The 26,947-nt window shown below is 36.8% G+C and overlaps 6 protein-coding genes across 13 annotated transcripts; 2 read left to right on the forward strand and 4 right to left on the reverse strand.

Moving 5' to 3' along the window:
* Window positions 1–1,483: 1,483 nt before the first annotated feature.
* On the reverse strand, window positions 1,484–3,501 carry LOC111492233 (peptidyl-prolyl cis-trans isomerase E). Its single transcript, XM_023141514.1, has 2 exons — window positions 3,130–3,501; window positions 1,484–1,982 (listed from the first exon to the last, which is right to left on the reverse strand). Exons 1-2 carry the CDS (start codon window positions 3,428–3,430, stop codon window positions 1,768–1,770), a joined length of 516 nt encoding a protein of 171 aa, XP_022997282.1. The 5' UTR covers window positions 3,431–3,501; the 3' UTR covers window positions 1,484–1,767.
* A 620-nt stretch (window positions 3,502–4,121) lies between these two features.
* Window positions 4,122–6,129, reverse strand: LOC111492240 (cytochrome b5). The gene is made up of 3 exons (XM_023141526.1): window positions 5,975–6,129; window positions 4,721–4,787; window positions 4,122–4,645 (listed from the first exon to the last, which is right to left on the reverse strand). The coding sequence occupies exons 1-3, from the start codon at window positions 6,059–6,061 to the stop codon at window positions 4,404–4,406; spliced, it is 396 nt and encodes a 131-aa protein (XP_022997294.1). The 5' UTR covers window positions 6,062–6,129; the 3' UTR covers window positions 4,122–4,403.
* A 1,479-nt stretch (window positions 6,130–7,608) lies between these two features.
* On the forward strand, window positions 7,609–10,339 carry LOC111492172 (probable UDP-arabinopyranose mutase 1). The gene is made up of 4 exons (XM_023141432.1): window positions 7,609–8,019; window positions 9,260–9,510; window positions 9,612–9,780; window positions 9,860–10,339. Exons 1-4 carry the CDS (start codon window positions 7,696–7,698, stop codon window positions 10,175–10,177), a joined length of 1,062 nt encoding a protein of 353 aa, XP_022997200.1. The 5' UTR covers window positions 7,609–7,695; the 3' UTR covers window positions 10,178–10,339.
* Window positions 10,340–11,040: 701 nt separating this feature from the next.
* Window positions 11,041–13,585, forward strand: LOC111492241 (protein SPIRAL1-like 2). The gene is made up of 3 exons (XM_023141527.1): window positions 11,041–11,171; window positions 12,442–12,753; window positions 13,225–13,585. Exons 2-3 carry the CDS (start codon window positions 12,484–12,486, stop codon window positions 13,306–13,308), a joined length of 354 nt encoding a protein of 117 aa, XP_022997295.1. The 5' UTR covers window positions 11,041–11,171; window positions 12,442–12,483; the 3' UTR covers window positions 13,309–13,585.
* A 982-nt stretch (window positions 13,586–14,567) lies between these two features.
* On the reverse strand, window positions 14,568–17,700 carry LOC111492202 (14-3-3-like protein GF14 iota). Its single transcript, XM_023141472.1, has 7 exons — window positions 17,382–17,700; window positions 16,602–16,908; window positions 16,074–16,161; window positions 15,847–15,956; window positions 15,599–15,747; window positions 14,987–15,033; window positions 14,568–14,905 (listed from the first exon to the last, which is right to left on the reverse strand). The coding sequence occupies exons 1-7, from the start codon at window positions 17,455–17,457 to the stop codon at window positions 14,885–14,887; spliced, it is 798 nt and encodes a 265-aa protein (XP_022997240.1). The 5' UTR covers window positions 17,458–17,700; the 3' UTR covers window positions 14,568–14,884.
* Window positions 17,701–18,442: 742 nt separating this feature from the next.
* Window positions 18,443–25,770, reverse strand: LOC111492141 (protein root UVB sensitive 3). 8 transcript variants are annotated; one of them, XM_023141383.1, is made up of 17 exons: window positions 25,652–25,770; window positions 25,374–25,556; window positions 25,224–25,281; window positions 25,060–25,119; window positions 24,696–24,734; window positions 24,539–24,601; window positions 24,358–24,414; window positions 23,824–23,887; window positions 23,402–23,485; window positions 22,698–22,780; window positions 22,485–22,614; window positions 22,099–22,191; window positions 21,727–21,865; window positions 21,170–21,210; window positions 20,899–21,083; window positions 19,613–19,751; window positions 18,443–18,705 (listed from the first exon to the last, which is right to left on the reverse strand). In XM_023141383.1, exons 2-16 carry the CDS (start codon window positions 25,487–25,489, stop codon window positions 19,653–19,655), a joined length of 1,311 nt encoding a protein of 436 aa, XP_022997151.1. In that variant the 5' UTR covers window positions 25,490–25,556; window positions 25,652–25,770; the 3' UTR covers window positions 18,443–18,705; window positions 19,613–19,652. The 8 variants fall into 8 exon arrangements, with proteins under 8 accessions (XP_022997151.1, XP_022997150.1, XP_022997148.1 ...); XM_023141382.1 differs by having other exon boundaries at window positions 18,443–18,720; XM_023141380.1 differs by having other exon boundaries at window positions 18,443–18,728.
* Window positions 25,771–26,947: the final 1,177 nt, after the last annotated feature.

The following is a 26,947-nucleotide window of genomic DNA, read 5'->3' on the forward strand; positions in this document are numbered from 1 at the left end:
TCTTGTTCGGTATTGTACTCCTGCTCGTGTGTTGGAGGTTGGATTTTGTATCTGCTATTTGGTACGGTATTTGTAAATTGCATGACATGGGTACGAGAGAGTCAATGTCTTGATAAGAACTTGGATGGATGGATGGATGTTCGGGATGTTTTGATATTATGAATGACATGTTGGTTTGTTCTCAATGACATGGCTGAGTAAGCTATGATGGTCGACGACACCCTGTGATTTGGGATGGCATATGAGGGTCATGTTAATTGGGGGAACAAGATGACAATATGAGATGTGACGCATTGGAGACCTTTACCTTGAGTAGAGGCAAGGTTGAGAATAATGACTTGGTTTAGTATAGAGCCAAATTGGTTGTGTCGCAGATGATTGACATGCATGCGCAGGCGGTGTATGTGGCCACGAGCGATGTTTGGTTGTTGAAGATAAACCTTGCTTAAGGTCTGACGAAAAATGAATATAGGGCTTGAGTTTTTCTTAAGGCTGGTCGTGAGTGTGTCAAGGTCACGACACCGCACGGTTGAAAAAGTATAACCATGACAGTTGGTATCAGAGTCACACTTTGTGTGTCTAAGTTGGACAAGATAGAAAAACGGAGGGTTGAATGAAAACTTTGCAAGTGTGTCATGAATGCAACAGGACAGTTGCGAGTCAGATCCAAATTTGGAGTCAAATGGGTATTCGACGGACTATGCACAAGGTTGTATGTACGTTTGCCAAAATGACGTCTACCTGAGAAGGATTGAAAATGTCTCAACAAGTACTATACGCGGAGGCATGGTATCCACCACCCCTAAGCCCTATGGCCTAAGTAAGCTACCTCGTGGCACATGCATGCATCACAATGTGGGCGAGCGTCATGGGACAAGCAGTCTCGGGTGTCTTCCTTAAAAAGGTCTTTTAATGCCAGTATTGCGCCTAAGCCCATGTACAGAAATTGGATTATGCACCCATTATCTGAAACGTATGTCGTAAGTGGTTTGACATGAACACGAGAGAGTCCATCACTCGAGTGAACCCGGATGGATGGATGTTCAGGATGTCTCAATGAGATGGTCGATACATTCCCAACGAATGTGTCCAAACAAGCCTAGATAGTCGATGTGTCTTGAGACATGAGATGACACCACAATGCATGGATCGTGTTGTTGGAAATTGAGATGACAATGAGATGCGACGTTGTGTCGCAACGATTGAACATGCAAGCAAAAACGACATGTGTACCCAAACAAGCTTAGATTTCACACAAGCGATGTTTGGAAGACGAAAGCAAACTTTGCTGACAGTCCAACGAAGTCACAAATTTAAGCGAAAAATGAATATTGGACTTGAATTCCTCTCAAGGTTAATCATACGTGTGTCAAGATCACGACATCACATGGTTGAAGATGTACGACCTTGAGACAAACTTAACTCTTCAATCTTGAAAGAAAGAAGAGTCTTCCAGGATCAACCCTAAAAGAAACCAATTGGGGAATTAAAACAACAATGCTGCGCATTAAAAACTCCTGATTTCTAGCTCTTCTTTCAATAAAATTACAAGTTTTCAACGAAGGTAAGCGTTTTTCAGCTTTTCAAACTATGCTTTGTGAATAGAATTAACTACAGAAACAAAACAATGCGGAAGCTTAACATGCATCAGCATTGTGAATAGCAATAGCAAGCTCAGAGCACGGCAGGTTTTTCCATGTTCTGCCTCTCTATCTCTCTCTTTCACTTGCATTGAAGCAAGTTCAAATCTCACTAAAGTTTGTCTCTTTAACTGTTCTGTCTTAATGCCTCGGCTTCAGCCTTAGCCATGGGATCGTCCTTCGTGTCTACCTCGTCTTCTTTTTCCCCTTCCCGCTCTTGGGCTACTTTCTTTCTGTGCAGCTCCTCAGCAGCCTGCATAGTTGCGCGATTCTCAGCCTGAATCCGCTGCATTTCCTCCTCTTGTTGCTGCCTTTCAAACCACGTATCCGCATCCGCCCAAACTATAATTTAAAGGAAGGCGTTTGTTTAGTAACAATTAGGACAAGAAGAGGGGGAAAATCACTCACTCAGACCCATTTGCAAGATCACTATTGCAATGCATCACATTTCAATCATACAAAAACGTCCAGTGAAATGGAAAGGGAATGATGAAAGACAAAGTATACAACTATCCATGGGAACTGAACGAGGCTGCTAATTTCAAGTTAGTAGGCCTCTACACCAGTCAATTTCTCATAAGTGCCAGCCACTCGGTAATAGACGTGCAGTAAAGCTTTAATCACTCAATTCTAAGCTCACAAAAGATGCAGAACAAGTAGTGATGATACAGGAGCCCACAAGAACATTGAGGGGAAATAGAAATCAAAGAACAGTCAAGGAGATGGAACATATTTTTGTTTTATACGACAAGCTGCGAGAATTTGAACCTCAAACTTCATAGATGCTTTAACTACTAAGCTAGGTTCATATCGGCAGGAATGGAGGAAACTATCAGCAAGCTAATTCCATAGATTGCAATACTTGTAATTAGCAACCAAGGCAGGAGATATAGATACATAAACATAATCTAAATAAATCCTAAAATGACAGAGTCCAAATCTTAAAATAATTTCCAAATCTTGTTCTAAGGTTTAAACTTCGGGACCAGAAAATGATAAGCTGTTTAAATCTAATTTTGGTCCAGAACTTCCACATGAACCAAATTTTAGTTTACTTTTTAAATTGTTAGCTTCGGGTCCTTCACAGAGTTTTGCATATAAATCATTTTCAGTCTTTGTTTAAACTTCTGTATTGTATCCGAACTTCTGCTTTAAGATACATGTATTTGATTTGAAATCAAATAAGAAATCAGCCAGTCTGAAACTTTTTATTGCACTAACAAAACATTTGAAATTGTAAGAATGAAATTGAAGATTGAGAATATAACCAACGAACCACTATTGTATGCAATGCAACCAAATAGATTGCATAAATTCTATTTCTATTTTCAAGGACTCCTATCATAAGCATGAAGTTAGAGCAAAATTGGTAACCGAGCACACCTAAGAATTTATCAATCAACAATGAGATGTAACACAAACGGAATTCCACAAATGCAGAGAAACAATAGATGAAAATAATTAGGGTTTAAGGAAAAGGGGAACTTACTAGGTTGGGCAGCCCATCCTTGTTCACCACCCTTAATACGCTCGGGGAGGGCATAGTTGACAGTGAGGACACGGCCGTAGAGCTCAGCACCGTCCATATTATCCATGGCGGCGGATGCATCTTCCTTCTCCAAGAAAGTGACGAAGCCGAAGGAACGGTGCTTCTGAGTGGCTTGATCCAGTGGAGTCTTTACATCTTTGATGTCGCCGAAGGGAATGAAGGCTGCGTGTAGAATAGACTCGTTCACCTCCTCCGCCAAACCACCAACGTACAGAGTATTTTTCTGAACAGCCTGCGCCATTAGAGGCGTTTATGCTCTTTTCTTCAGGATTCTTCTGCTTCGTCGACGCCTATTTCTTCTCTGTACTTGATCGCTTTTTGTTCTTGTTTTTGGGCCTATTGGGTTTGTTGCGTTCTTGGGCCGTATGAGACAGTATGGGCCTAATATTGGGCTCTTGGGCCTATTGGGTTTGTTGCGTTTTTGGGCCGTATGAGACAGTATGGGCCTAATATTGGGTTTGTTGCGTTTTGACGCGGAGCCGAGTCGGCTCCTATGCCCCTAGCCTTGGTCCTCCGACACTTGGAGGTTTCGTTTCAATCTTTAACCATTAAAAACAATAATGTGGAAGTAACTTAATTAGACAAATTGATGTGACATTTTTTAATGTGTTCAGTTCTATTCTCCTGTGGAATGAAGAATGTTTCTAGTTAGATTAGGGAGATTAATTGTAAACTCGTCATTTTCGTCATTCCTATCGCCCAAATCCATAAAAAATCGAACGCCCATGTTACAAAAGGAACAAGAATGTTCATGTCTAGACGAGCAAATGAAGAGGGTCGAGTCCTATTGTAGATCTGGAACATTGGAAAGAAGATTGTTCCTCGTTCCCTTCCACCTCGACGACAACTATATGCAACTAGCAACTGAGAAACATCGCCAACTCTCTAGGTATAGGCAGTGGTGGCAGTAACACATAGTAGCAGAAGCGACATGTCAAAAGACGAAACTGTCGGTTCTAAAAAGTTACCTGATAACATTACCTCGAGATGTCATCGCCCTATTGAGCTGAAAGAAGCTACATGGTCACGTCCAATGAAACAATGGAAATAAATACACAAATCCACCGGCTAACAAGAAAAAATCTCTCTTCTCGAACAAATAACCTACAAATCATTGTACGAAGATTTTGAAACAAATAAGGTTTTCTAAGCAGCAAAAATGTGACCTAAATCCCTCAACTCAACAAGCCAACAGCCTTCAAATGGCATTGCAATCACTTTTTCAGCAAGTATAACCAGCCAAGTACTACAGAAATACCAAGTACTGCAATAGGAATCCCCCAGTATTGCTTTGTCAAGGTCTGAACCTGAGCTGCATAACCATCTGGTTCTTTTGTTTCGAGTGCTGGGATCGCTGAGGAAGAAGGATCAAGCTCGCCGATATAGAACTTCTTCATCAGCTCTCGAGTATCTTTGCTATGACCAGCATCTTCAAAATCATCTGTGGCATCTCTGCCTTTGATGGGACAAAAAAATGCAGTGTTCAGATTTGTGAGAGAAGAATACATCACAAAGTACAAGCATACCATACCAGTTGCAGCTATAATAACATCATCTCCACCAGGATGCTCATCCAAATATGACGTCAAATCGTATACCTATGAACGATAATATGTCATTTCAAAGTAATATAAGAACGAATCCTCTCGAACAAAATATGGTAAAAGATAACACATTTTTACTGGTCAGAGGAGGTGGACACGTTGTAGAATGGTGTCAATGGAGAATGTGTGGACAGAAAATTGATCGTGGACCGAAGTAAAAACGAAAGTATCAATATTTTGGCAAAGATGGTGAGCGAGGAAATGGAGGGCCGATGTTTCAAACACGCAACTAAAACGTCAATTGCCTCTCAAGAATTTTGAATCAACAATTTGTCAGAATTGACACATCCAATCCAATAAAGTATCAGATTCAAACAGTAACATACGTTCTAAGAGGATATTGAAACTTCGAGTCGTATTTGAATTCAGTATTGGAATCCCTTACTTTTGTATTGTTAATTCTAAGAATTTGACATGACAATGAACTAGAAATCAAAATAAATCTATTGGTTCAAGAGTGAACCATGTTGGTGAGTTTCCATCCATCCATCCACCATTCTTTTACCTTCTACTTTAATCCGGTTATCTCCACTCTGCCTCCAAGAGTGGGAACAAAACAAAGTTAGATAGTAGAAGAAGAAACTTCAGGTGGATAGGAGAAATTAAGGCCAAGAGATTTCATCAGATCTCAACTCCTAAAATGGTTTATGAATTCATGCCTATGTTAAACAGACAGTTACTTAATTCTAAACAGAACTTCATTTAGACTTAGAGAGTCTCGATCCTCATCAATTACAACTATCATAATCAACACTTGCCTAAAATCCAGATAACCTACAAACAATCAACAACATGAACACTGTATAATGGAAAATCAGAAATCAAAAAATCTGAACATGATAAGATTGTTTACTTCATTTCTCACCATCACAGTGCCAAAGTTCAGCTAATTCCAGTAAAACTATAGCATCAACTTCCCATCCCCCAGCCAAAAAGACGACAATCAACCACAAAAATTGAATTCAGTCCACAACTCGAGAGCGCCTTACACAAATTCCGACCATAATTTAGAACACATCTCGTGGAATAACAAATCGAAAAAAAAAAAAACCTCAGAAAAAAACAACATGAGAATCATATGGCGAAGCACATACATGAAGAGAATACTGTAAGGCCGACGAACGGAACAGCAATTTGTGAAAGAAAATTAAATAAGGCCATGAATACTATCAGGGACGTACCTTGCCATCGATAATGATCCAACAGTCGTCGTTGGAACTGTGCCGTGAGATTTCTTCAATGGAATAGAGGGCCGAAATGCTCGGCATCGATCCCTTTTGACAATTGTCGACTAATTGCCGCTGCGGGTGGTTCGGCTTCGGAGGGTGTTTTTCTCAACGACTCGCTCCCGAAATATCAAGCTTTTTGGTGGGCTTTAGGGCCTTATCCATTCCTTCGCTGGCCCATAATGGTAGCCTCATTGGGCCGAATCTGGAAACTGGCCCAATTTAAACTTTCCTAATGGGTAGAATTTTCTCTTTTTTTTTTTCCTGAAAATATTATATTCCTCAAACTTCTAATATAATATTAATACTTTTTTTTTAATTCATCATTGAATTTTTTTTAAAAAAATTCAATAATACAATTAATTATGAAAAGTTAATGGGTATTTTATATAGTTACCTAAAATAATGGATACTTTTGCTGTATTTTTTATGTCGGGATTTAAAATTTAGGATGCAACATGAGCATAACTCAACGATAATTAACATGTACTCTTTTTCTCGAGATTTAAAGTGTAAATTAACCATGTCTCACTAGAAAGAGTTTCATTTTAAAAATTATATAATTAAAAAAAAAAACATATTAGATTAAAAATTCACAATATAATTAATATTACCTTAAATTACACATCTTTTATACTTTAAATTTATAATTACAATCAATAAAAACAAATGTGAAATATAATTAAATGAATAAAGAAAAGGGCGGAGGGGCATATTGGTAATTTTGGGATTGGGGAAGGGCATTTTTGGAAAAAGGAAAGTTGGTGCCTCGAAGGGCACATGGGTAATTAGCTGTTTCTTTCTTCTTTTTTAATTTTTTTAAAAATTATTTATTATGGCAGTTTTAAATGTCTTCGAATAGTCAACATAGTTGACTTCGACACACCCATTTCTTTACGTCATTTCCATTATAAATTTTATTATTGTTATTTTCTCCATTTTGGTCTTTGAATTTGCACGTTTCTTCATATTTAAATTAATAATAATAATTTTAATTCCTCAGTAGTTGTCTCAATAGCTATTTTGGTCAACTATATAAGACCTTAGTACCAGCTATGATATATATATTTATAAAAAAAAATAATAATAATCAGATCCATTTTTAATATATAACATTAAATTGATAATTAATATATTAACTAATTAAGTCGTGTCCAACTTTCACGAACAATATAAAAATTTAAATTGTTGATTTTTTGAAATTTCAGACTAAAATTATATTCATTAAATAATCCTGACATAAATGAGAAATTAAAATATGGATGTTTAAAAATAATAATTAATATTTTATTTACGAATTATACATTACTATTTAAAGCATTAAATCCATTTTTGAACAAATTTCTATTTAAATGCATTTTTGAACAAACTTATATTTAAATGGAAATAACGTAACTCCACTCTTATGTCCCAATTTAATTATTTTTGGTTTAATTATTATGATTGAAAATAAATAATTAATAAATTAATAAATTTGACAAATCCAGATCCGGAAGTCCAATTGACCAAATGCCCCATGAAGAATCTCAGATTTACTCCGAACAAATTCCCATTTGTTCTGTATATATATATATATATATATATATAATCGTCGTCTCCAGTATCTTCGCTCCAAGTCTAACCCGAGTCCTTATTTCTCTGATTGAAGCTTCTGCAACTCTGTCAATTGGTTAACAATGGCGGAAGCTTCGGTCAAACCCACTCCCCTTCTGAAAGATGAACTCGATATCGTCATCCCTACGATTCGAAACCTGGATTTTTTGGAGATGTGGAGGCCCTTTTTTGAGCAATACCATTTGATCATCGTTCAAGATGGTGACCCATCGAAGACGATTAAGGTTCCTGAAGGATTCGATTATGAACTCTACAATCGGAATGATATTAATCGGATTCTTGGTCCGAAGGCATCTTGCATTTCCTTTAAGGATTCTGCTTGCCGATGCTTCGGCTATATGGTCTCCAAGAAGAAGTACATCTTCACAATTGATGATGATTGCTTTGTAAGATCTACTTGATTTTGCTTGTTCGCTTTCGTTTTTGACTTCTGGTTTGCTTGATTTCTTCGATTACGTGTTCTCTGTGTTGATCGGATGCCTAGTGTTTTGCAGATCTGCTTGTTTGTTCGTTTTTTTGGGCTGAAATTGTTTTTTAGCTTGGTTTTTTTTTCTTCTTCTGATTGATTTTGTTGTTCTGAGTTCTTCATCTGGTTGCTGTTTGAAAAGGATCAATGCTGGTTTTTCTTTTCGTTCTTCTTAAAGATTATGCTATTAGTTTTCTAGATAGAACACCTTAACGATTGATCGCTTCCGTGGTCAATTCCATCCTCTGTCTTGCAAGTTATGAATAGTTATTGGATTTATATATGCTAGCGGACGAACAGATCTTGTGGAAATGCTTGTTTGTTTGAAACAGTTCTTTTGTTATATAGATAACTGTTGCTTTCTTTGAATGAGTCCCCAATGATATCCCACATCGGTTGAGGAGGACAACGATGCATTCTTTATGAGTGTGTTGAAAACTCTCCCTAGCATATGTGTTCTAGAAACTTTGAGAAAAAACCTAAAGAGAACAATATCTGCTAGCGGTGGGTTTGAGCTATTACAAATGGTATCAGAGCTAGACTAGACACTGGTGAGAAGGTTGAGCCCGGAAGGAGGTGGACATGAGGTGGAGTGCCAGCAAGGATGTTGGGCCTCAAAGGGGAGTGGATTGGAGGGTCCCACATTGATTGGAGAAGGGAACGAGTGCCAACAAATACCCTGGACCCCAAAGGGAGGTGGATTGTGAGATCCCACATCGGTTGGGGAGGAGAACGAGGGTGGATTGTGAGATCCCACATCGGTTGGGGAGGAGAACGAGGGTGGATTGTGAGATCCCACATCGGTTGGGGAGGAGAACGAGGGTGGATTGTGAGATCCCACATCGGTTGAGTAGGAGAACACAGCATTCTTTATAAGAGTGAGGAAACCTCTTCCAAATAGACGTTTTAAAAACCTTGAGGAAGTTTGAAAGACCCTCTTTGTTCCGGTCAGTTCTGGTTAATGATATTAGGAAGAATAAATTTAATGGTTATTTAGTGGATGATTTGGTCTTCTACAGCCGTCTGGTTTACATATGGTGTAAACTGAGAAAATGGGAAAGAAGCGATTTGTGTACAAACATATTCTGCTTCACTGTCTTGATCTATAGGGTTAAACTATGATCAAGATTTGATGGTTTCTTGTAAATCTGCCATTGCAGGTTGCGAAGGACCCCTCGAACAAAGATATCAACGCACTCGAGCAGCACATAAAGAACCTTCTATCACCAGCCACTCCACATTTCTTCAATACTCTGTATGATCCATACAGAGAAGGTGCAGACTTTGTCCGTGGATACCCTTTCAGTCTCCGCGAGGGTGTCCCGACCGCGGTTTCTCATGGACTTTGGCTTAACATTCCTGACTATGATGCTCCTACCCAGCTCGTTAAGCCTCGTGAAAGGAACTCTAGGTGTGTGTGGATTGCTATCGTGTTTCGATTAGTTTACTCGAACATAGAGAAGTTCCATAGTCATTAGCCTTGTTGAGATGTTCGTTATATATCTTGTTTAGGTATGTGGATGCAGTCTTGACAATTCCCAAGGGAGCCTTGTTTCCCATGTGTGGAATGAATCTCGCATTCAACCGTGAACTGATCGGACCAGCTATGTATTTCGGACTCATGGGTGATGGCCAGCCGATTGGACGTTACGACGATATGTGGGCCGGGTGGTGTGTGAAGGTATAGCCAAAATGTGATCCTTTTCTGTGATCTTTAGCCAAATGCAGAGCTAAAGTATTGGTTGATGAACTTGTTGCAGGTGATTTGTGACCATTTGGGGTGGGGAGTGAAGACAGGGCTGCCTTACATATGGCACAGCAAAGCCAGCAACCCATTTGTGAACCTCAAAAAGGAGTACAAAGGGATCTTCTGGCAAGAAGACCTGATCCCGTTCTTCCAGTCAGTCGTTCTCCCGAAAGATTGCACGACGGTTCAGAAATGCTACGTCGAGTTGTCGAAGCTAGTGAAGGAGAAACTCGGCCCCATTGATCCTTACTTCATTAAGCTCTCGGAATCAATGGTCACTTGGATTGAAGCCTGGGACGAGCTCAACCCTGGTGGCCCTGCTCAGAAGTAGGCTTTGTAAGGAACCAGGGAAACACATTTGGGATGCGGTTGTTTTGATGAGTCTTTTGCTAATCCTTTTCCCTTTCGGTATAATTTCAAGCTTAGAAGATTGTTTGCTGTTATATTCCAAACTATTTTGATTTAAATGTTTCAAAATTACTTTTAAAAGATTCATGTCGTCTTCATTAGGGGTGATCGAAAGACCCGATGGATTAAATGAGGTCAAACTCGGCTGACCCATGTGAACAGCTAGTTTAAAAGTTCGTAATTTAGGTGGTCGAAGTTGAGATTGTTTTAAACCCTAGTGTTAAGCTCTTATATGATACGAAGGAAGCACTCTTATAATCGACCATAACGATTAATTATAGTGAAAAATGTGTTGAGGTCATCATTAGTAGGTTTTTTACATAATATGAACGAGTCTCGAGTTTTGGTACATTTGAGGTCTCTCAAAGCTAAGTCTTGGGTTCGTTAATACCGTGATTAAGTAGTCACTTCAATCATGGCTCGACCTAAGGACACTAGAGATACGACATGTTTTTTTGTTACTAAAAAACGTTTTATATAAGCAAACTTGATTCTAACTTGAGTGGCAGAGACATTGATACTATTTTTCTTTCTATAATACAAATTTATAGAAAATTATTTCCAGCTAAATATTATATTTAGTTTATTTATCTTTATTAAATAAATTATGAACGTTTTCTCTGACCTCATTTTGCTAATGATAATTTTTTTAAAAAAATATTATATTATATTCGAGGGAAGAAAAAATATTAAAATAGTTAAAACTTAAAAAAAAATAATAATAATAATATTGAAGTGGAAAATAGCGAGTATTTTTTATTTTAGTAATTTATTAATTTAAAAATTCTTCGTGTAATAAATAAATAATTTCACGAGTATCTTCCAGACTGCGTGCAAGGTACGAGTACACCAGCCCATTCATCTCTTCGTTCCCTCTGAACTCTGAAGTTCGCCTCAGATCCGATCGTCGCCGGAAGGTTTGCACTGAATTCAAAGCCTTCGTCTTAGATCTTCTCTTCTACCTTCAGATTTGTGCTTTCTCATCGCGCATTTCAGTTTCCGAATTCATGATTTCCGTTGTCATTGAACCAAGGATTTTATCTCAATGCGTGATTGTTTTGGCGTGCTTATGCTTGATTACTTAGCGATGTGTGATTTTTTTTTATTGAGTTTCTCTTGCATTCCTTGTCTAGATCTGGTTGGTTCTCTGGATTTAGAACTGTTCTCTTTGCTTTTAATTTGAGATCGAGGTATTGTGGTGTTTGTCGGTTGGGAATTTCCCCTAGTTCTGTTCGCCTCACTCTCTACCTCTCGATTGCTGCAATTATCAGATCTTGGTTATGCATTATTGCTAAACAGTTAGTCTGACACGTTTGATTTTGTTAATTCATGAGCGTGCTTGTGTTGTTTCTTGATGTTTCCAAAGGTTATTACAGGATCTACGGAATATGTCTACATTTTAACTGTTTCTTACTTTTACGCGAAATGTATCAGATTTTGAGTTGGGTTTTTAGGGTAGATGTCAGCTGGAATATTCCTCTTGCGTTCCTGTGCAAGTCTTCGTCAATTAATAGAATAATCACTGTAGTAGACTAACAAATGGTAGTCGTGTTTTGGAAGTGTAGCTAATGGCTTCATGTCTTACGATCCGCATTTTAATGTTTTGGTTGCATTAGTATCAACTCGACCTATTACACTGACTAGGATCAACATTTAATTTGGAGATCTATTGCTCTTAACCTTATCTCTCTAGAACAGGATAACTTTTCAACTTTCTATTAATTGTGCAACCTGGGTCTTGTTAGTATCTTCTTTATTTAGGTTGGGGTTTATTTATTTAGACGACAATCCTTACCTCAGAAATAGGTTAGGTGGCTAATTTTTCCAAAAAGATTATATATGTATGTTATTTCACTTGTATAAGAGAATTATTCTCAGCTCAAAGCTAACTGTTGAAATTATAAGTTGTTACATATTGAAGTTAGAAAAATCCTCAAACAGTTACAACGGAGGAACGATTAACCTGAAAGTATGGTGCTCAAATATTAAGTTTGATGTTTTGTTACAGCAGAAGCTTGGTTTCTTACATTTTAATTCGAGATTTAAAATTTTCTTTTGATACTCAATAAGAATATATGCAATATATGGAGTTGTAAGCAGGCTTTTGACATCCTTCTGCCATGGATTTTCGCCCATTTATGTTCTGACCTTTGTTATTATCCTTTTTCCGTTTCTTCTGGTTGAAAGGCAAGCTTCTGAGTTGTGACATTTGAAAGAAATCGAAGAGCCATGGGCCGTGGAGTTAGCAGTGGTGGGGGGCAGAGCTCACTGGGGTACCTGTTTGGCAGTGGAGAAGCTCCCAATGCAGGTGCACCTAAAGGTGGCCAAGCACCACCTTCAAACGAAGGAAAGGCTGTATCCAAGCCAGCAGCGTCCAAACCAGCTGCTACTGCTTCACCACCTGCAGATGCTACCAAGCAGATTCCGGCTGGTATTCATAGTAGCTCCTCAAACAACTATTTGAGGGCTGACGGTCAGAACACTGGCAATTTCATAACGGTATGGCCAATTACGATTATTCAGCAATTTATCTAGCCTAATTTGACTGCTAGCATGTTTTTGATCATTTCCAGACTCCAGAGAAGTAATTTTGTTCCACTTTTACATGACTACATCAAATCCACCCCCGCCCCCTGCCCCCAAATAGCATCTATTTATCTTGTCTGTTTCAAATTTTCCACTTTCCTATCCCATCTTTGAATTGTTGAAGACATTGGCCCTCATAGCAGTGACTTATCTCTGTGACTTGTAATCAAAGATGTTCACATCTCTTTAACGTGTTTACATATATGAGGTCTTATAACTCCACCGAGGAATAATTATCCTAAAGCACCTGATCGACAGGCGCAAATGAGGACTGTAACTAATCTTTTGCGAAAATGGCACCATGAGGAACCAAGCTTTGTTACCTTGATCTGATATAACAAAAAGGGGATTATAGTGATTGATTAGTTTTGCTTGTGGGTGCAGGATCGACCATCAACCAAGGTCCATGCTGCCCCGGGCGGTGGATCTTCTCTGGATTACCTGTTTGGTGGTGCTGGTGGAAAATGAAACCTGCAAAAATCATAACTGAATAGAGCTATTTGAAGACTATCCATATTATGTGAATTTTTATATGATGTTGAAGGGGCAATGTTTTTTCCATCTGAAATGATACTATGGCAGGACGATATGCTTTACAATGTGTAGATGCTTGTGGTTTCTGCTGTGTTTGTGTTGGGGTTTTATTCAATCAATTTTTATTTTGGATTCATGAAAAGCTGTTGTGAAGCTGTCTGTCTGTCAAGGATCTTTCTTACATGAAATGCATTACTTTCTCTTTCACTGTGCTCTATGGCTACTCATAAAATTCTTCAAACTTTTCTTAAATTAAACAGCAGAAAAATGGGGAGTTTATTGCCTGCTTTATTCTCGCCTGTCACCAGGTTCGATCCCCGGCAATGGTGCTCTAGAAAATGCTTTGGACACAAACATGTAGTTGAGAGATTTTTCAATAAAATTTTGATTGGTTCAATTATCTTTACGAGACGAGTATCTAGATCTTCCCACTTCACAACAATGTCGTTATAGTAGTGGTGAGTATTCTTGCCTGATCTCCAGCAACGGCGTTTTACTTTTCATTTCATTCACTGAAAATGCTTGACACAAACATGTAGTTGAGAGATTTTTCAATAAAATTTTGATTGATTCAATTATCTTTACGAGACGAGTATCTAGATTTTCCCTTCAACACAATGTCGTTGTAGTATAGTGGTGAGTATTCCTGCCTGTCACGCGAGTGACCCGGGTTCGATTCCCGGCAACGGCGTTTTACTTTTCATTTCATCCACTGAAAATGTTTTGGACACAAACATGTAGATTAGAGATTTTCCATTCAATTATTTTTACAAGACGAGTATCTAGATTTTTCCTTCAACACAATGTCGTAGTATAGTGGTGAGTATTCCCGCCTGTCATGTGGGTGACTCAGACCCAGGTTCAATCCTCGGCAACTGCATTTTACTTTTCATTTCATCCACTGAAAATGCTTTGGACACAAACATGTAGATTAGAGATTTTCCCTTCACAACAATGTTGTTGTAGTACAGTGGTGAACATTTTTGCCTATCACACGGGTGAGCCAAGTTCGATCCCCGCGCTTTCGTCACAAACATGTAGATAAGAGATTGATTTCCAATCCAATTTTGATTTGATTCAATTATTTTTAATAAATATGGGATTAGAAGTAAAATGAAGAAAAGAAATAATTTTGAGGATATATTGTATGGATACCATCATAAAAGTGTATTACAAACAATAAAAATAAAAACAATAACAATAATAATAATAATAGTAATAAAATAGATATGATGTTATGATTCAAAGCTACACTTAGTTATAGGAATGAGCAAAAACATGAAACGAGTGGAAAGAGATGAATTTAAATTTGAAACAAAAGCTTGGCAAACAAAAAACTCCAGCTTTCCTTCTAGCTAGCTTTTAGTTGTTGGACCAAATGGTTCAAAACGCCGCAAGTAAATTTTATCGTGCACTCCACAAATCCCACAACACTGTAGAAGGGCTATCTTTAGATTCTCTTAGGGCAAGAAGTCCGGTCTCTAGATGAGCTGCGGAGGGGCTCGCTCTCTCATTTCGCTTGCTGGGCGGCCTACTCATCAATCACTTACTTTAAAGCTCATATTATCATGAATTTGAGATTGAAAAGGAAGAGGGCTTGAATTTATCTTACCTCCGGCTCAACAGGTTTGGAGTCCTCAGCTTTGAAGTTTTCCTCACCTGATCAATCAGTTGGTTCATATATCGGTAAATATGTGAGAACGAGAAGCACAAGTATATGTGAGAACGAGAAGCACAAGTATATGTGAGAACGAGAAGCACAAGTATATGTGAGAACGAGAAGTAAAAGTATATGTGAGAACGAGAAGTAAAAGTATATGTGAGAACGAGAAGTAAAAGTATATGTGAGAACGAGAAGTAAAAGTTCAGCGTTCTTCGATAAATATTTGATTTTTGAAAATTGAGTTTATAAATACTATAAGTTCTTTGTTTTGTATCCACTTTCTACAAATGTTTATCGTTTTTAAAAACTTGTTTTTGTTTTTGGAACTTGTCTAGAAATTTAAATACGGTTTAGAAAACCAAAATCAGGAGGAACCAAGCATAAAAACTACAGTAAGAAAATTGAGAGGAACCTAACATAAATTTCGAAAAGATTAAACTAAAAATGAAATCATTATCAAACAAGGCGGGTCATTTAAGTGGTGATGGTAGATTCTGAGGTATATGATTATGTAAATGGACATGCAATAAGACGTTCTTGAGTATAAATTATGAGATATACCGCCATCTTCAGGCAAATCTGAGGTCCAGAGTGTGAGGTTGTCTCTCAACAGCTGCATGATCAGAGTGCTGTCCTTGTATGATTCCTCACTCAAGGTATCCAACTCTGCAATTGCCTCATCAAAAGCTTGTTTAGCCAAATGGCAAGCTCTGCAAAACAAAAACAAAAAAAAAAATGGCATTACATTACAAGGGTAAATGTTTACTAACAATGGTGGTATGAGAATTGAAAACTAGGCTTAATAATACCTCTCAGGAGAATTCATAATCTCATAGTAGAAGACAGAAAAGTTGAGAGCAAGACCAAGACGGATTGGGTGGGTCGATGGGAGTTCGGTATTCGCAGTGCCTGAGGCAGCCTGTTACAAAAATGGCAATAGGACCTCAAATAATTGAAGAGTAGGCTAAAAGATATTAAACCATTGTTCTTATGTATTTCTAATGTGAAACTTGAATGATGTAAAGAAAACAAATGCCTCATATCCCTTCAACGACTGATCAGCAGCCTCTTTTCTATCTTGATCTGTCTTGAACTCAGCAAGATAACGATAGTAATCACCTTTCCTGAAATCATGGATGCCATGACAGTAACTACAGCATATACTCAAATTGGCTAAAGCACATTATGACCCAATTGTTCAAAACAGACATGCTATAGAAAAATGATGAACAAGCAAAAAAAACTAGATCAAGCCATATTCATTATCAACCTATCTATAGCCTATCTGATAGATTTTGAGAATGAATAGAACATAGATCCCTAACATTGAGACGTGTGGAGTCTATGCATGGTGTACTGGGAGGAATCAAAGGTCACCAATATTCAAAAACGAAACACAGAAAACAGAAGTTCATCAGTAAAAGATCTGCACCATTTGGATTAGAATTATAAGAACAAGCCTTTCTTTGTTTCTTCCCAGATTTCAAATATATAAATTACTTATCCAATGAAGAAAGGTAAGCAGATCATCAAAATTGAGATTGGTTGTAACAAAACAACTCACATCTTGTAGTAGAAGACAGTGGCTTCTGCAGCAGACGAATGAGGGATTAGATGCTTGTCTATGATAGAGAGAATATCACCACAAATCTTTGAAAGTTCCTCCTCGACTTTCTGGCGGTAACTCTTTATCAATTTTACAATGTTCTCATTCCCCTTAGACTCCTCTTTCTGCTCAATTGAAGACATGATGCGCCAAGAGGCTCGTCGTGCACCAATCACATTTTTGTACCCCACAGAAAGAAGGTTCCTCTCCTCTACAGTTAGTTCGAGGTCAAGCTTTGCAATATTCTTCATATACTCAACCATTTCTGCATCATTGGATCGATCAAACTCCGTAAAGAAAAGCTTTCACCTCACAGACATGGAAACATCCTCCAATTATTCAAGAAAACTACGAGGCATTAAGCTAATATCAAGCATCTAACACAGCGATCGCGAAGGCTACAGTAAGATCCAGTAATTGATAACTTTCCATTTCTCAAACGCAAGAAAGAGGTAGAAATGAATCAGCATTTCAACTACAAATTCGATATGAGAAGCAACGCCAAAAGCCAAAAGCCAAAAGCCAAAAAAAAAAAAACTCGCCAGCAAAACAAAGAATCCAGAAAACAAGATCAACAACCTCCCGTCATCCACACTTGCCAACACAGATCATAATCCGGAACAAAACAACAGATCATTAACAATATCATCATAAAATCGCACCTCAATGGAAGGAAAATAACAAAACAACAAAAATCAGAGAAACAAGAAAGAAGAAGCACAAAGTGATGGAGCGTACCGTCATAGCGCTCGGCCTGCTCAGCAAGCTTGGCCATGTAGACCTGAGTTTCTCTCTCCTTCTCGGCGGAAGACATGGTTTGAGAGAGCGGAAAAGAACGGAACAAAAAATGCGAAAAACAACAGAGAGAAGCAGAGACAATGGGAAGAAGAAGAGAATAGAGAGAGGAAGAGAGGGAGGAGGGGAAGGGGAAGTTAAGGTGCGGGAGAAAATGGAGGTTTTGGCAATGGAGGACAGAGAAGGAAGAAGACTGAATCTGAACCGTTGGATTAGTTTGAGAGTTTTGGTTGTGGCTGTAGCAAAGGGAAAACCGCGAAGTTGGCGGTATGCCCTTTCAATTCCATTTTTTTTCAGTTATTTATTTTTTTATTTTTAATTTCCAAATTTGTGGATCAAATCAACTTTTCTCCCCTCCTCTCTTTTCCTAATTTGATTTTTTTTATTCTAATTTTAATTTCCTTTATTTATTTTATTTTTCATTTACCATAAATTATACAAAATACCCTACAAGAATTTGAATATATCCATATCTCTAAAATTTATTTTAACCCTTTTAGCTTTGAAATTGTTTTAAAAAATATATAACATTTTGTGAGTTTTTTCATTAAAATGATATATGAAATTTGTTTTGGAATTTAATATGTAAAATTGAGACATCGTATAATAATTGATGAGTTAAAAGTGGGATCACGATGATGTGACGAATTGTTTAATACTCTTTCACTAGAGAAAAAAAGCCCGAGAATATACATTAATCTATTGAGCTATGTATAGGTCGGCTAGATATTGAAATTGAGTTAATATCACAAAAATTGTAAATTTTAAAAAATTTTAAGTTTAGCTTTTTGTTATCTTAAATCTTTTCAATTTTATCGAATGTTTCTTACATTCAAATTAGAGTAAAAAATAAATAAATACTAGGTCACATTGTTGACGTGGGTTGTACCAAAGACCGAGAGGATCGTGGTTATAAATTAAGAGTAATATGAATTGAGCCTAAAGTCTTCCTAATAAAGTTTGAATTATTTAAAACTTAGGTTAAAAATGAACAATAACACAAATTATTATGATGCATAAAGATTTGATTTATGGCTAATATGAGTATAGTTCAACAATATCGGTACGTTTCAAGCTGTAGACTCGAAAAGAAATGAGTAAAAATGGAAAAGATAGCCACTCTTGAATATAAAAATTGGTCATGGTTTTCTAATACTACAGGATTGAGCATAAATGTAAGCGTGATTTTCTGTAGGAATATTGATCAGCTCTTGAGACTGCCCCCAGCACTTTGAACGAGTTTTTCTTCTTAGAGAGAGCTCCTAACCTGTTTTATATTTAACTGCAAGCTTAAATGCATAATTGCAAGAATTAATGCATACTTTTCAAAAGTTTGCAGCCAAGTTTTACAAAAAAAAGAAACGACCAGTGGCAGAATATCAGAAAGCGTAATCAAATGGGTGCTGTTCATAAGGTTCATTAAAAACTATAAGGTCAGAATGAATCTAGTGGCAGAATATCATCATAATCAAATGAGTGCTGTTCATAGGGTTGATTAAAAACTATAAGGTCAGAATGAATCCAGTGGCAGAATATCAGAAAGCATAATCAAATGAGTGCTGTTCACAAGATTCATTATAAACTACAAGGTCAGAATGAATCCAGTGATAGAATATCATAATCAAATGAGTGATGTTCATAGGGTTGATTGAAAACTATAAGGTCAGAATGAATCCAGTCGCAGAATATCAGAAAGCATAACCAAATGAGTGTTGTTCACAAGGTTCATTATAAACTATAAGGTCAGAATGAATCCAGTGACAAAATATCAGAAAGCATAATCAAATGAGTGTTGTTCATAAGGTTCATTAAAAACTATAAGGTCGGAATGAATCCAGTGGTAAAATATCATAATCAAATGAGTGTTGTTCATAGGGTTGATTAAAAACTACAAGGTCAGAATGAATCCAGTGGCAGAATATCATAATCAAATGAGTGTTGTTCATAGGGTTGATTAAAAACTATAAGGTCAGAATGAATCCAGTGGCAGAATATCAGAAAGCATAATCAAATGAGTTCTGTTTATAAGTTTCATTAAAAACTATAAGGGCATAAACAGCATATTGACAATACTTTTCAGATTTGCACCATTCACAAGCAGGGAGTATCAACCAGTATTGTGAATATGCCACTGAGTGTGGCTGAATTTGAAAGAAGTTTATATTAGTGGGTACCTCCATGTGCTGCTCTTTTATGGTTAGTGACCACTGAGGTTTAGTCAATTTTCTCATCTCTGGGACTGCAGACCCAGTTGGCTCTCCAACAAACTGACGGAGATAGTAGACGATCTGTCTTCCAGCCCGATAGCTTCAGCTAAAAGGTAATTGAATGGTGTAAATGCAATGAAAATTATAAATATACCGAATGTAAAGTAACGAAAATATCATCACATGTGGCTGAGAATTGTACTCTATATGAAAGAACGTACAGAATTCCAAGGCATATAGTTCAACTCTATTCCAATTTACAGATAACTATAGCAAGCTTAAAAAAAAAAAGCATGATTTTTCCCATACGTGAGGTGTTGGCAAGTAATATCTTCCTACAATGCAATTCATGCATCCATGTATCTGGAATTCTGAACGGGCAGACATTCTCTCTCTATCACTCTCTCTCTTTTTTAGGCTATGGATGGTAGGAGCAAAAGTAGGTACCGTTCAAGAACGGTTCTGCTCTAGATGGTTTTGCTTCCAGACTAGTGTCCTCTATATGTGAATAATGATTAAAAGATGTTGAGGATTGTTGGAAGAGGAGTCTCACATCAGCTAATTAAGGGGTTGATCATGAGTTTATAAGTAAGAAATACATCTCCATTGGTACGAGACCTTTTGGGGAAGCCTAAAGCAAGACCATGAGAGCTTATGCTCAAAGTAGACAATACCATATCATTGTGATTCCTAACAAAAGGAGTTAAAATACATCTCCATTGGTACGAGACCATTAGGGGAAGCCTAAAGCAAAGCTTCGAGAGCTTATGCTCAAAGTGGACAATACCATATCATTGTGGATCAACTCCTTTTTCTCCGTCACTTCAGCCTTTGGCTGGAGGTTTAAATTTAAACAGGCTTTATGTATATACTCCGCTAATTGGGAGAACAGTTGAACGGTTGAACCACCGGGAAAAGGCAAATGTTGTGGGAGTAAAACAAAACGCTGCCTACAGGGAGTTCGATGAAAGGAAACCTTATAAATTATATCGAGAAGAGAAGAGATTAAGATTAGATTTGGGCCATTTGCTAAATTTCTACCCTTCTGTTATTAATTCTTGCAGTCTTGTTGAAGTAGTTTTTTGAGAGTAACTTTTGAGGAAGTTTTTCGTATCATTTTCTCAAAAAAATAATGAAAATTTACCATTTTTTATAACCAAAAAGAAAAGGCTAAGAAAAGAAGAAAGGAAGAGAAAATTTGCAACTTAATGAAGTTCAGAAACATTAAAGAGAGAGAAAAAAAAAAAAAAAACCTTTTGAATAAAATCTTCATAATGTTTGTCCATCCACGACAGGCTTTCCAAATGCCTAGATGCCTGATCAGGAACATAAGCCGTAACAAGTGCATGAAAGAATGATTGGAAGATGTCATGAGCAGTTGCATCTTTTCGCACAATAACACGGATAATTGCCTTCCTCTCCATTAGAAGGTACTTCACTGGCAAACGAATAACATATGATCAGATGGAGTTATAAAATACAGCTCAAACCTATCTTTCGGAAAATATTTCAAAGTACTCCAACCTTTGTTACTATTGGCACCTGCCAACTGCAACAGCTCCTTCCTATACCAAAATAATGTTATTAGCCATATATCAGTTTTATGAACTATGGGAGAAAAAAAAAAAAAAAAAGACTGACAGATAACCAGACAAAATTTAGTCTTCAAATCGCATGTGTTCTTTAAATAAAAGTAAATTTCTTGACACTTGCAACGGATATACTATATTGCCTAAATCCTAATGGTAAATCATATTTGATAGATCTATTTAAAGAGTATCGTGTAGCTTTTTTTTTTTTTCTTTTTTTTTTTTTTATTGTAAATAATAGTACATTTACAACCACTTCTATTTTCGCTTCCACATGTGCCATCATTTTAAACTCTTGGGAGTTCTTTCAATATTGAGTCTTATAATTATTGCATCCAAAACTTGTCCATTTGAAAACCTTTTTTATAACACTTTGGCTTAACCTGCTCCTTTGTCATTTATTTGTCAAATGAACGTCTTTTTCTTATCTAAATAATAAGAAAAGAAAAAGAAAGGGCAAGCAAGTCAAAAAGCTGGTATGTAAAAACTCACATTTCTGAGTGACTTAGTGAAGAGATCCTCTCTCCTAATCTTACACGTGTATGGATTAACTTAATACTCCTTAAACTCCATGAAGAAACCCATGTGGGTAAAACATGCTCCATCTTAGAAACCTGTTGAGGAGAGAGAACTGAATGCAGGTTCAGTCGCATGGTAAATTTTCTTTAAACAAAGAGATTAGAGAGCAGCAAATTTTTATTTATCGCAGAAAGAGGTAGATTTTAAAATAATTTTGTCGCATAGTCACATATTAACGCGTGTGAATGGAATTTACAGTGTACATACGTACAAATAGCCCTGAACCATCCAGGAAATGAATCATGATCAGTAACAACAGGAAAGAATAAAGACATCGGGCATCACCTTGGCCAGTCTGAATAAAATGCTGCAAAGCAATTGAACACCTCTGAGGGTTGAGTGAAGTCAAGGAAAGGCAGCAAACAGCCTTGTAATTTGCTGCACAAATTCACAAGCAGAATTTTACAAAATTGTGACAGACCTACCAAGGCACGTTTGAAATCTACCATGACTACATAAATATATATTTTCCATCTTATTTCTTTTTATGGAGACGAATAAACATTTAGAACCTAAAATACTATTAAGAAAATTTGATTAAGGAAAGTAACAACGTGTTCATAAGAGATGATGGTGTAAAATTTGAACTCTTACCAATTCAGAAATTTAAAAACTAAATGTCATGTCAACATATACTATAAAGCGAAGGTTTGTTCAAGCAAATAACTCACCGTACATATGGAACAACGTGAGAGATAGAAAAGAAAGCCAGATGGCCAGTGGGCATCCCATGGTAATACGAGCAAGAAGCATACCAATCGCCATGCCTACCATTGTTGCTACTGTTTCTTGACTTCCTTCCTATTGGTGCAAGAGTGACATTGTCATTACAATATATCTGGATCAGAGATCATTCTTCACCTGGAAAGTGGCTTGCGCTATACCTTGGCAGATATATCAGCAGCATTATTCTGAAGGGCAAAATGTTGTGTTAAAGCAGCTCTAGTAGCTCCACTTGCCACACCGGCTGATTTGGATTGAAATCTATAGTTAGCATCAAGGATTACATCCAATTAATTAAAATATGAAGTCCAAACAGCATGCTTATTTTCTGTTGAATACACGAATTAGTATCATCCATAAGTCTACAGCACATGACCACCCTAACCACCAAAAATACCCTCCTTTCCTCTTGAGTTCCATTTTTCTAAAGTTTTTTTGGCTATATGTTTTAGGTACTAGTCCTTCAAACTGTATTGGATGTTTTTTAGCAACAATCGGGCGTTTCTCGAATTGGCTTGGTCCCTTTTGAGTCAACATTTTGGTGTTTTGTTAGTTGAACTTTACATGATTTATTGATTGATTAAAGGGTAATTTTCTATTTGGTTTCGAATGTTTACAAATTTAATACTTATCGAAGTTTATGGTGTACTCAAATGAAATTAAATGTTTAAAGTTTAAAGTTTAAATTCATCACTGAACTAAAGATGAAATGTGAGCTAAATATCAATTTGAAAATGTTTTTTTCACTGAACTAATATAACATTATTTATAACAACGTAGACACATGATACCATTAGAAAAATCTCAACATTTACATGACAATACCATGTTTACATGAAAATTTCTAAAATCTGTAAGGACTTACTGAATGATCTTGACAGGCTCCCCAAGCAAACGATGAGCATAAATGCTGAAGGAAACAAGGGGGAAACAAGGTCCATCAACATACCTGTTCAGTACAAAGTCGTTGGTTATCTTAGGACATAAAATTCAAAATGCAACATGGAAAAGTGAAAATGCTCAGTGCAGTAACCTTTCCGAAAATTAGAGATCTATTTACTTTAACAATTCCATGGCTGTAGGTTAGTTTGCTTAGCTATGAACAACGGTTTAAGCAGATGATAATTTACATTACAATGGAAACTCTCCACGGAAAAGATATAAAGGAAAAATCAGAAGAAAATGGATAAGTCTAATCCACTAGATACCCACATTTCTGCATGTACTTGTCCTAGAAAGAGAACTTATTGCAGGTTAAGTAAGGAATAAGGGGGAAAATACACATACCAAGATCATTCATGAAATCTGCAACCAAGCGCCACATTTTAGCATTGCTGTCCAGATTTGATCCCTGAAATGGACAATTGTTGTTGCTATATCATAACCAAGAAAGAGGATTCATAATAAAAATGGTGAACAGAATTCTAGACTAACTCTACAAGTCTTGAATTCTATAAATATTATTACAACAAAATATTGAATTTGATAGGAGAAGACTATTTTTTTTTTTTTTTTCCTTTTTCGATAGGAAACACGTGTGTATTCATCAAAAGGAAAAAAAAGAGACAACCTAAGGGCAATGGGTAGAGATTACCCCTCCCCGAAAAAACTAGCAAAAGAAAACCTTCCAGTTGTTTATAACCATTTAAAGGCTGTGATTACAAAAAAATTTAGTAGGAGAAGACTAAGTATAAAATTGTATCTGCATCCAAAACCCCTTTCCCCTTTATTTACGCTATTATGGAACAAATTTTCCAGCAAATTACTATGCAAGTAAATCAGATATAGATTTATTTATGATTACAGAAGAGAACAGCACACCTGGTAAAATGTGAATAAGATACCTCCAATCATTCCAGTTAAATCCCTCAAAAACCACTGTAAAAGTTGCAACAGAAAAGAAAGAGAAATTTATTAACTAACAGCACATTCATTACAGGTATCTATCTTCCAAGCCACAAAAACTTGAGACCAATTATCAAAAGTTCAGTTTTGAATTTACCTGAAATGTTGCACCAATGACAGTTGCTGATTGCTCTCCGACCCCAATGGCGCTCAGGAGAGCCTAGGAAAGATTTGGCGTAAATGCATATTAAATTTAGAAGAAACTGAACTGCACATGTTAATATATATATATATATATAATAAAATGGCCTTACTTGGGTAGAGAGCATGGTCCTAATGTATGTCGATAGACCCTGAAAGACAATGATAATCATAACTCTATAGCTCACTATTATCACTGGAAAATGTTACTACGCAAAACATAAGATTGCCAAATGATTTTTTTTTAATCTATGAGTATCTTTGCCAATTTGCACACATCTCAACTAATCTCAAGGCTACTTGACCCTACAACATTTTGTCGTCAAGAAAACTCTTAAGATGTAAAATCCTAGAAAACTAACTACTGTTGCTTGAATTCATCCTTTACAAGCATTTTATTATTTACATCAACTCATATTCATGGTGATTAAGATTGCCAAATGTAACAGGTGAGAAACAAGTAAATTAAACTTTTACCTGCAATGAGTCCCATATTTGAAAAGGAACATAATCGGGGGTCACACTACTAGGAAACCCCTGCAATTGAACGAAAGATTGATAATAAGAAAGGAAAATAAAAAAAAAAAAGAAAAAAATCAAGGACACTACATAGAGTCGAAGAAATCCAAACACAAGCTTGCCTCCGGTACAAACGCGTCAAAGAATCGTCTCCCCACGATTTTGAAACGAGAACCAGATCTATAGATTGAAAAAAGAAAGAGGAAATATCAATCGCAAATTTCCAAAAATGGTGAGTGGAATCTGAGATGGGAAGGGAATCAGAACATTGCCTTTGGATGGACAGGGAAGGAGAAACAGTTATGGTGGCAGTCTTCCGAAGCTCCGATAATGAAGAACCATTCCATTCCTCCAAGAACACTTCTGATTGAGGATTTTTCCGATCCATGTGAGGTGATTCGAAGCTTGAAGGCCTTAGACTCTAATTCAAATCATTCAAATGAATTGCCCTGAAACTAAATAGCTACAGCTGATCGGAAGTGCAGAAAATAAATTTTTCGAACCTCAGACCGAAAAGAGAAGCAGAATCCTCCAAACAATTAGAGCTCACCGTCAGGTTTCAACTACTGTAGATCAAAATTTCCATGGCCTTCGAATTTAGCGCTACGCCTTCTGTCGATGGTGAGTTTCCTACTAAGATGAACAAACAGACCAATGGGTTAATTTAACCTATTTTCTTTTTACAATAAAATTTATGAAAAAAAAAAAATATATATATATATATATATATATCCAAAAATATTTAGACAATCTATTTATTTTAATGTTTCAAAATAATATATTATTCAAAACATTACCTTCCGATTTTCAATTGAATTTATATAATATTTCTGTTTCTTTAATAATTCAACATTTTATTGTTATAATTTCAATTCATATTCATTTATATTTAATTTTTTATAAAAAAAAAAAATTTCCATTTTGATTTGAATTAATTAACCTATTCTAAAATATTATGAAAAGAGCAAGTTGTAACCCTCACGTCGAGACAAGCAAAGTGGTGACTCTCAAGTGGCGCCTATTCAACCATTTGAAGGCCAAGATAAGCGAGTCATGATGCAACCGAGGAGGACGGTGCACATCTAACACACCAAAGAAATGTGCATTTGAAGCCAAATTGAGGCACAAGTGAGACGGAGACAACGATATCGACATGATAGACAAAAATAGGCTTGATGAAGGGTTGGGTAGGGTCCCGAGCCTTATCCTCGAAAGTCTAGGTTTAGAAGAAGTTTGGGCATACAGCTCTGAAGTTAAGTCCATCCTTATGAAAGATGAAAGCTCACCAAATTTGGTGTCAATCGGATACCGGACGATGCTCCACAACAACATATATTCGTTCGCCAAAATCATATCTACACCTGTCAAATTAAAAATGCCTCAAAATGTATCATGAGAACGGCATGATGTCAACTCTCCACCACCACCGAGCCCTGTAGCCAAAGCAAACTACCCTATAGCACATACATATATCACAATGGGGCGAGCATTGCGAGACAAGTGTCTCGAACAACTTTTGAGATGGGGTTTTCAAGGATAGTGTCGGACATGGGTGTGCCGACATCGCACCCTAGCTCATATGTCGGAGGTTAGATCATACACCTGATATTGGGTACAGAGTCCGTATATGATGTGACATGGACACGTGTGGGTCCAATGCTTCAAGAGAACCCAGATGGAACAAAATGTTCCGATATTATGAACAATACGTACATGACCAAACGAGTTACAATAGCTAACAATAGCTAACAATACCCCAGCTACATAAGACCAGAGAAGCATATAACAATATGGCCTGCCTGCATTTGTGGCGTAAAGCATTCCATTAGTAACAAAAGTCACCATT

This window comes from Cucurbita maxima, unplaced genomic scaffold, assembly GCF_002738345.1.
Source record: "Cucurbita maxima cultivar Rimu unplaced genomic scaffold, Cmax_1.0 Cma_Scf00017, whole genome shotgun sequence".
NCBI classification, from domain to species: Eukaryota; Viridiplantae; Streptophyta; class Magnoliopsida; order Cucurbitales; family Cucurbitaceae; genus Cucurbita; species Cucurbita maxima.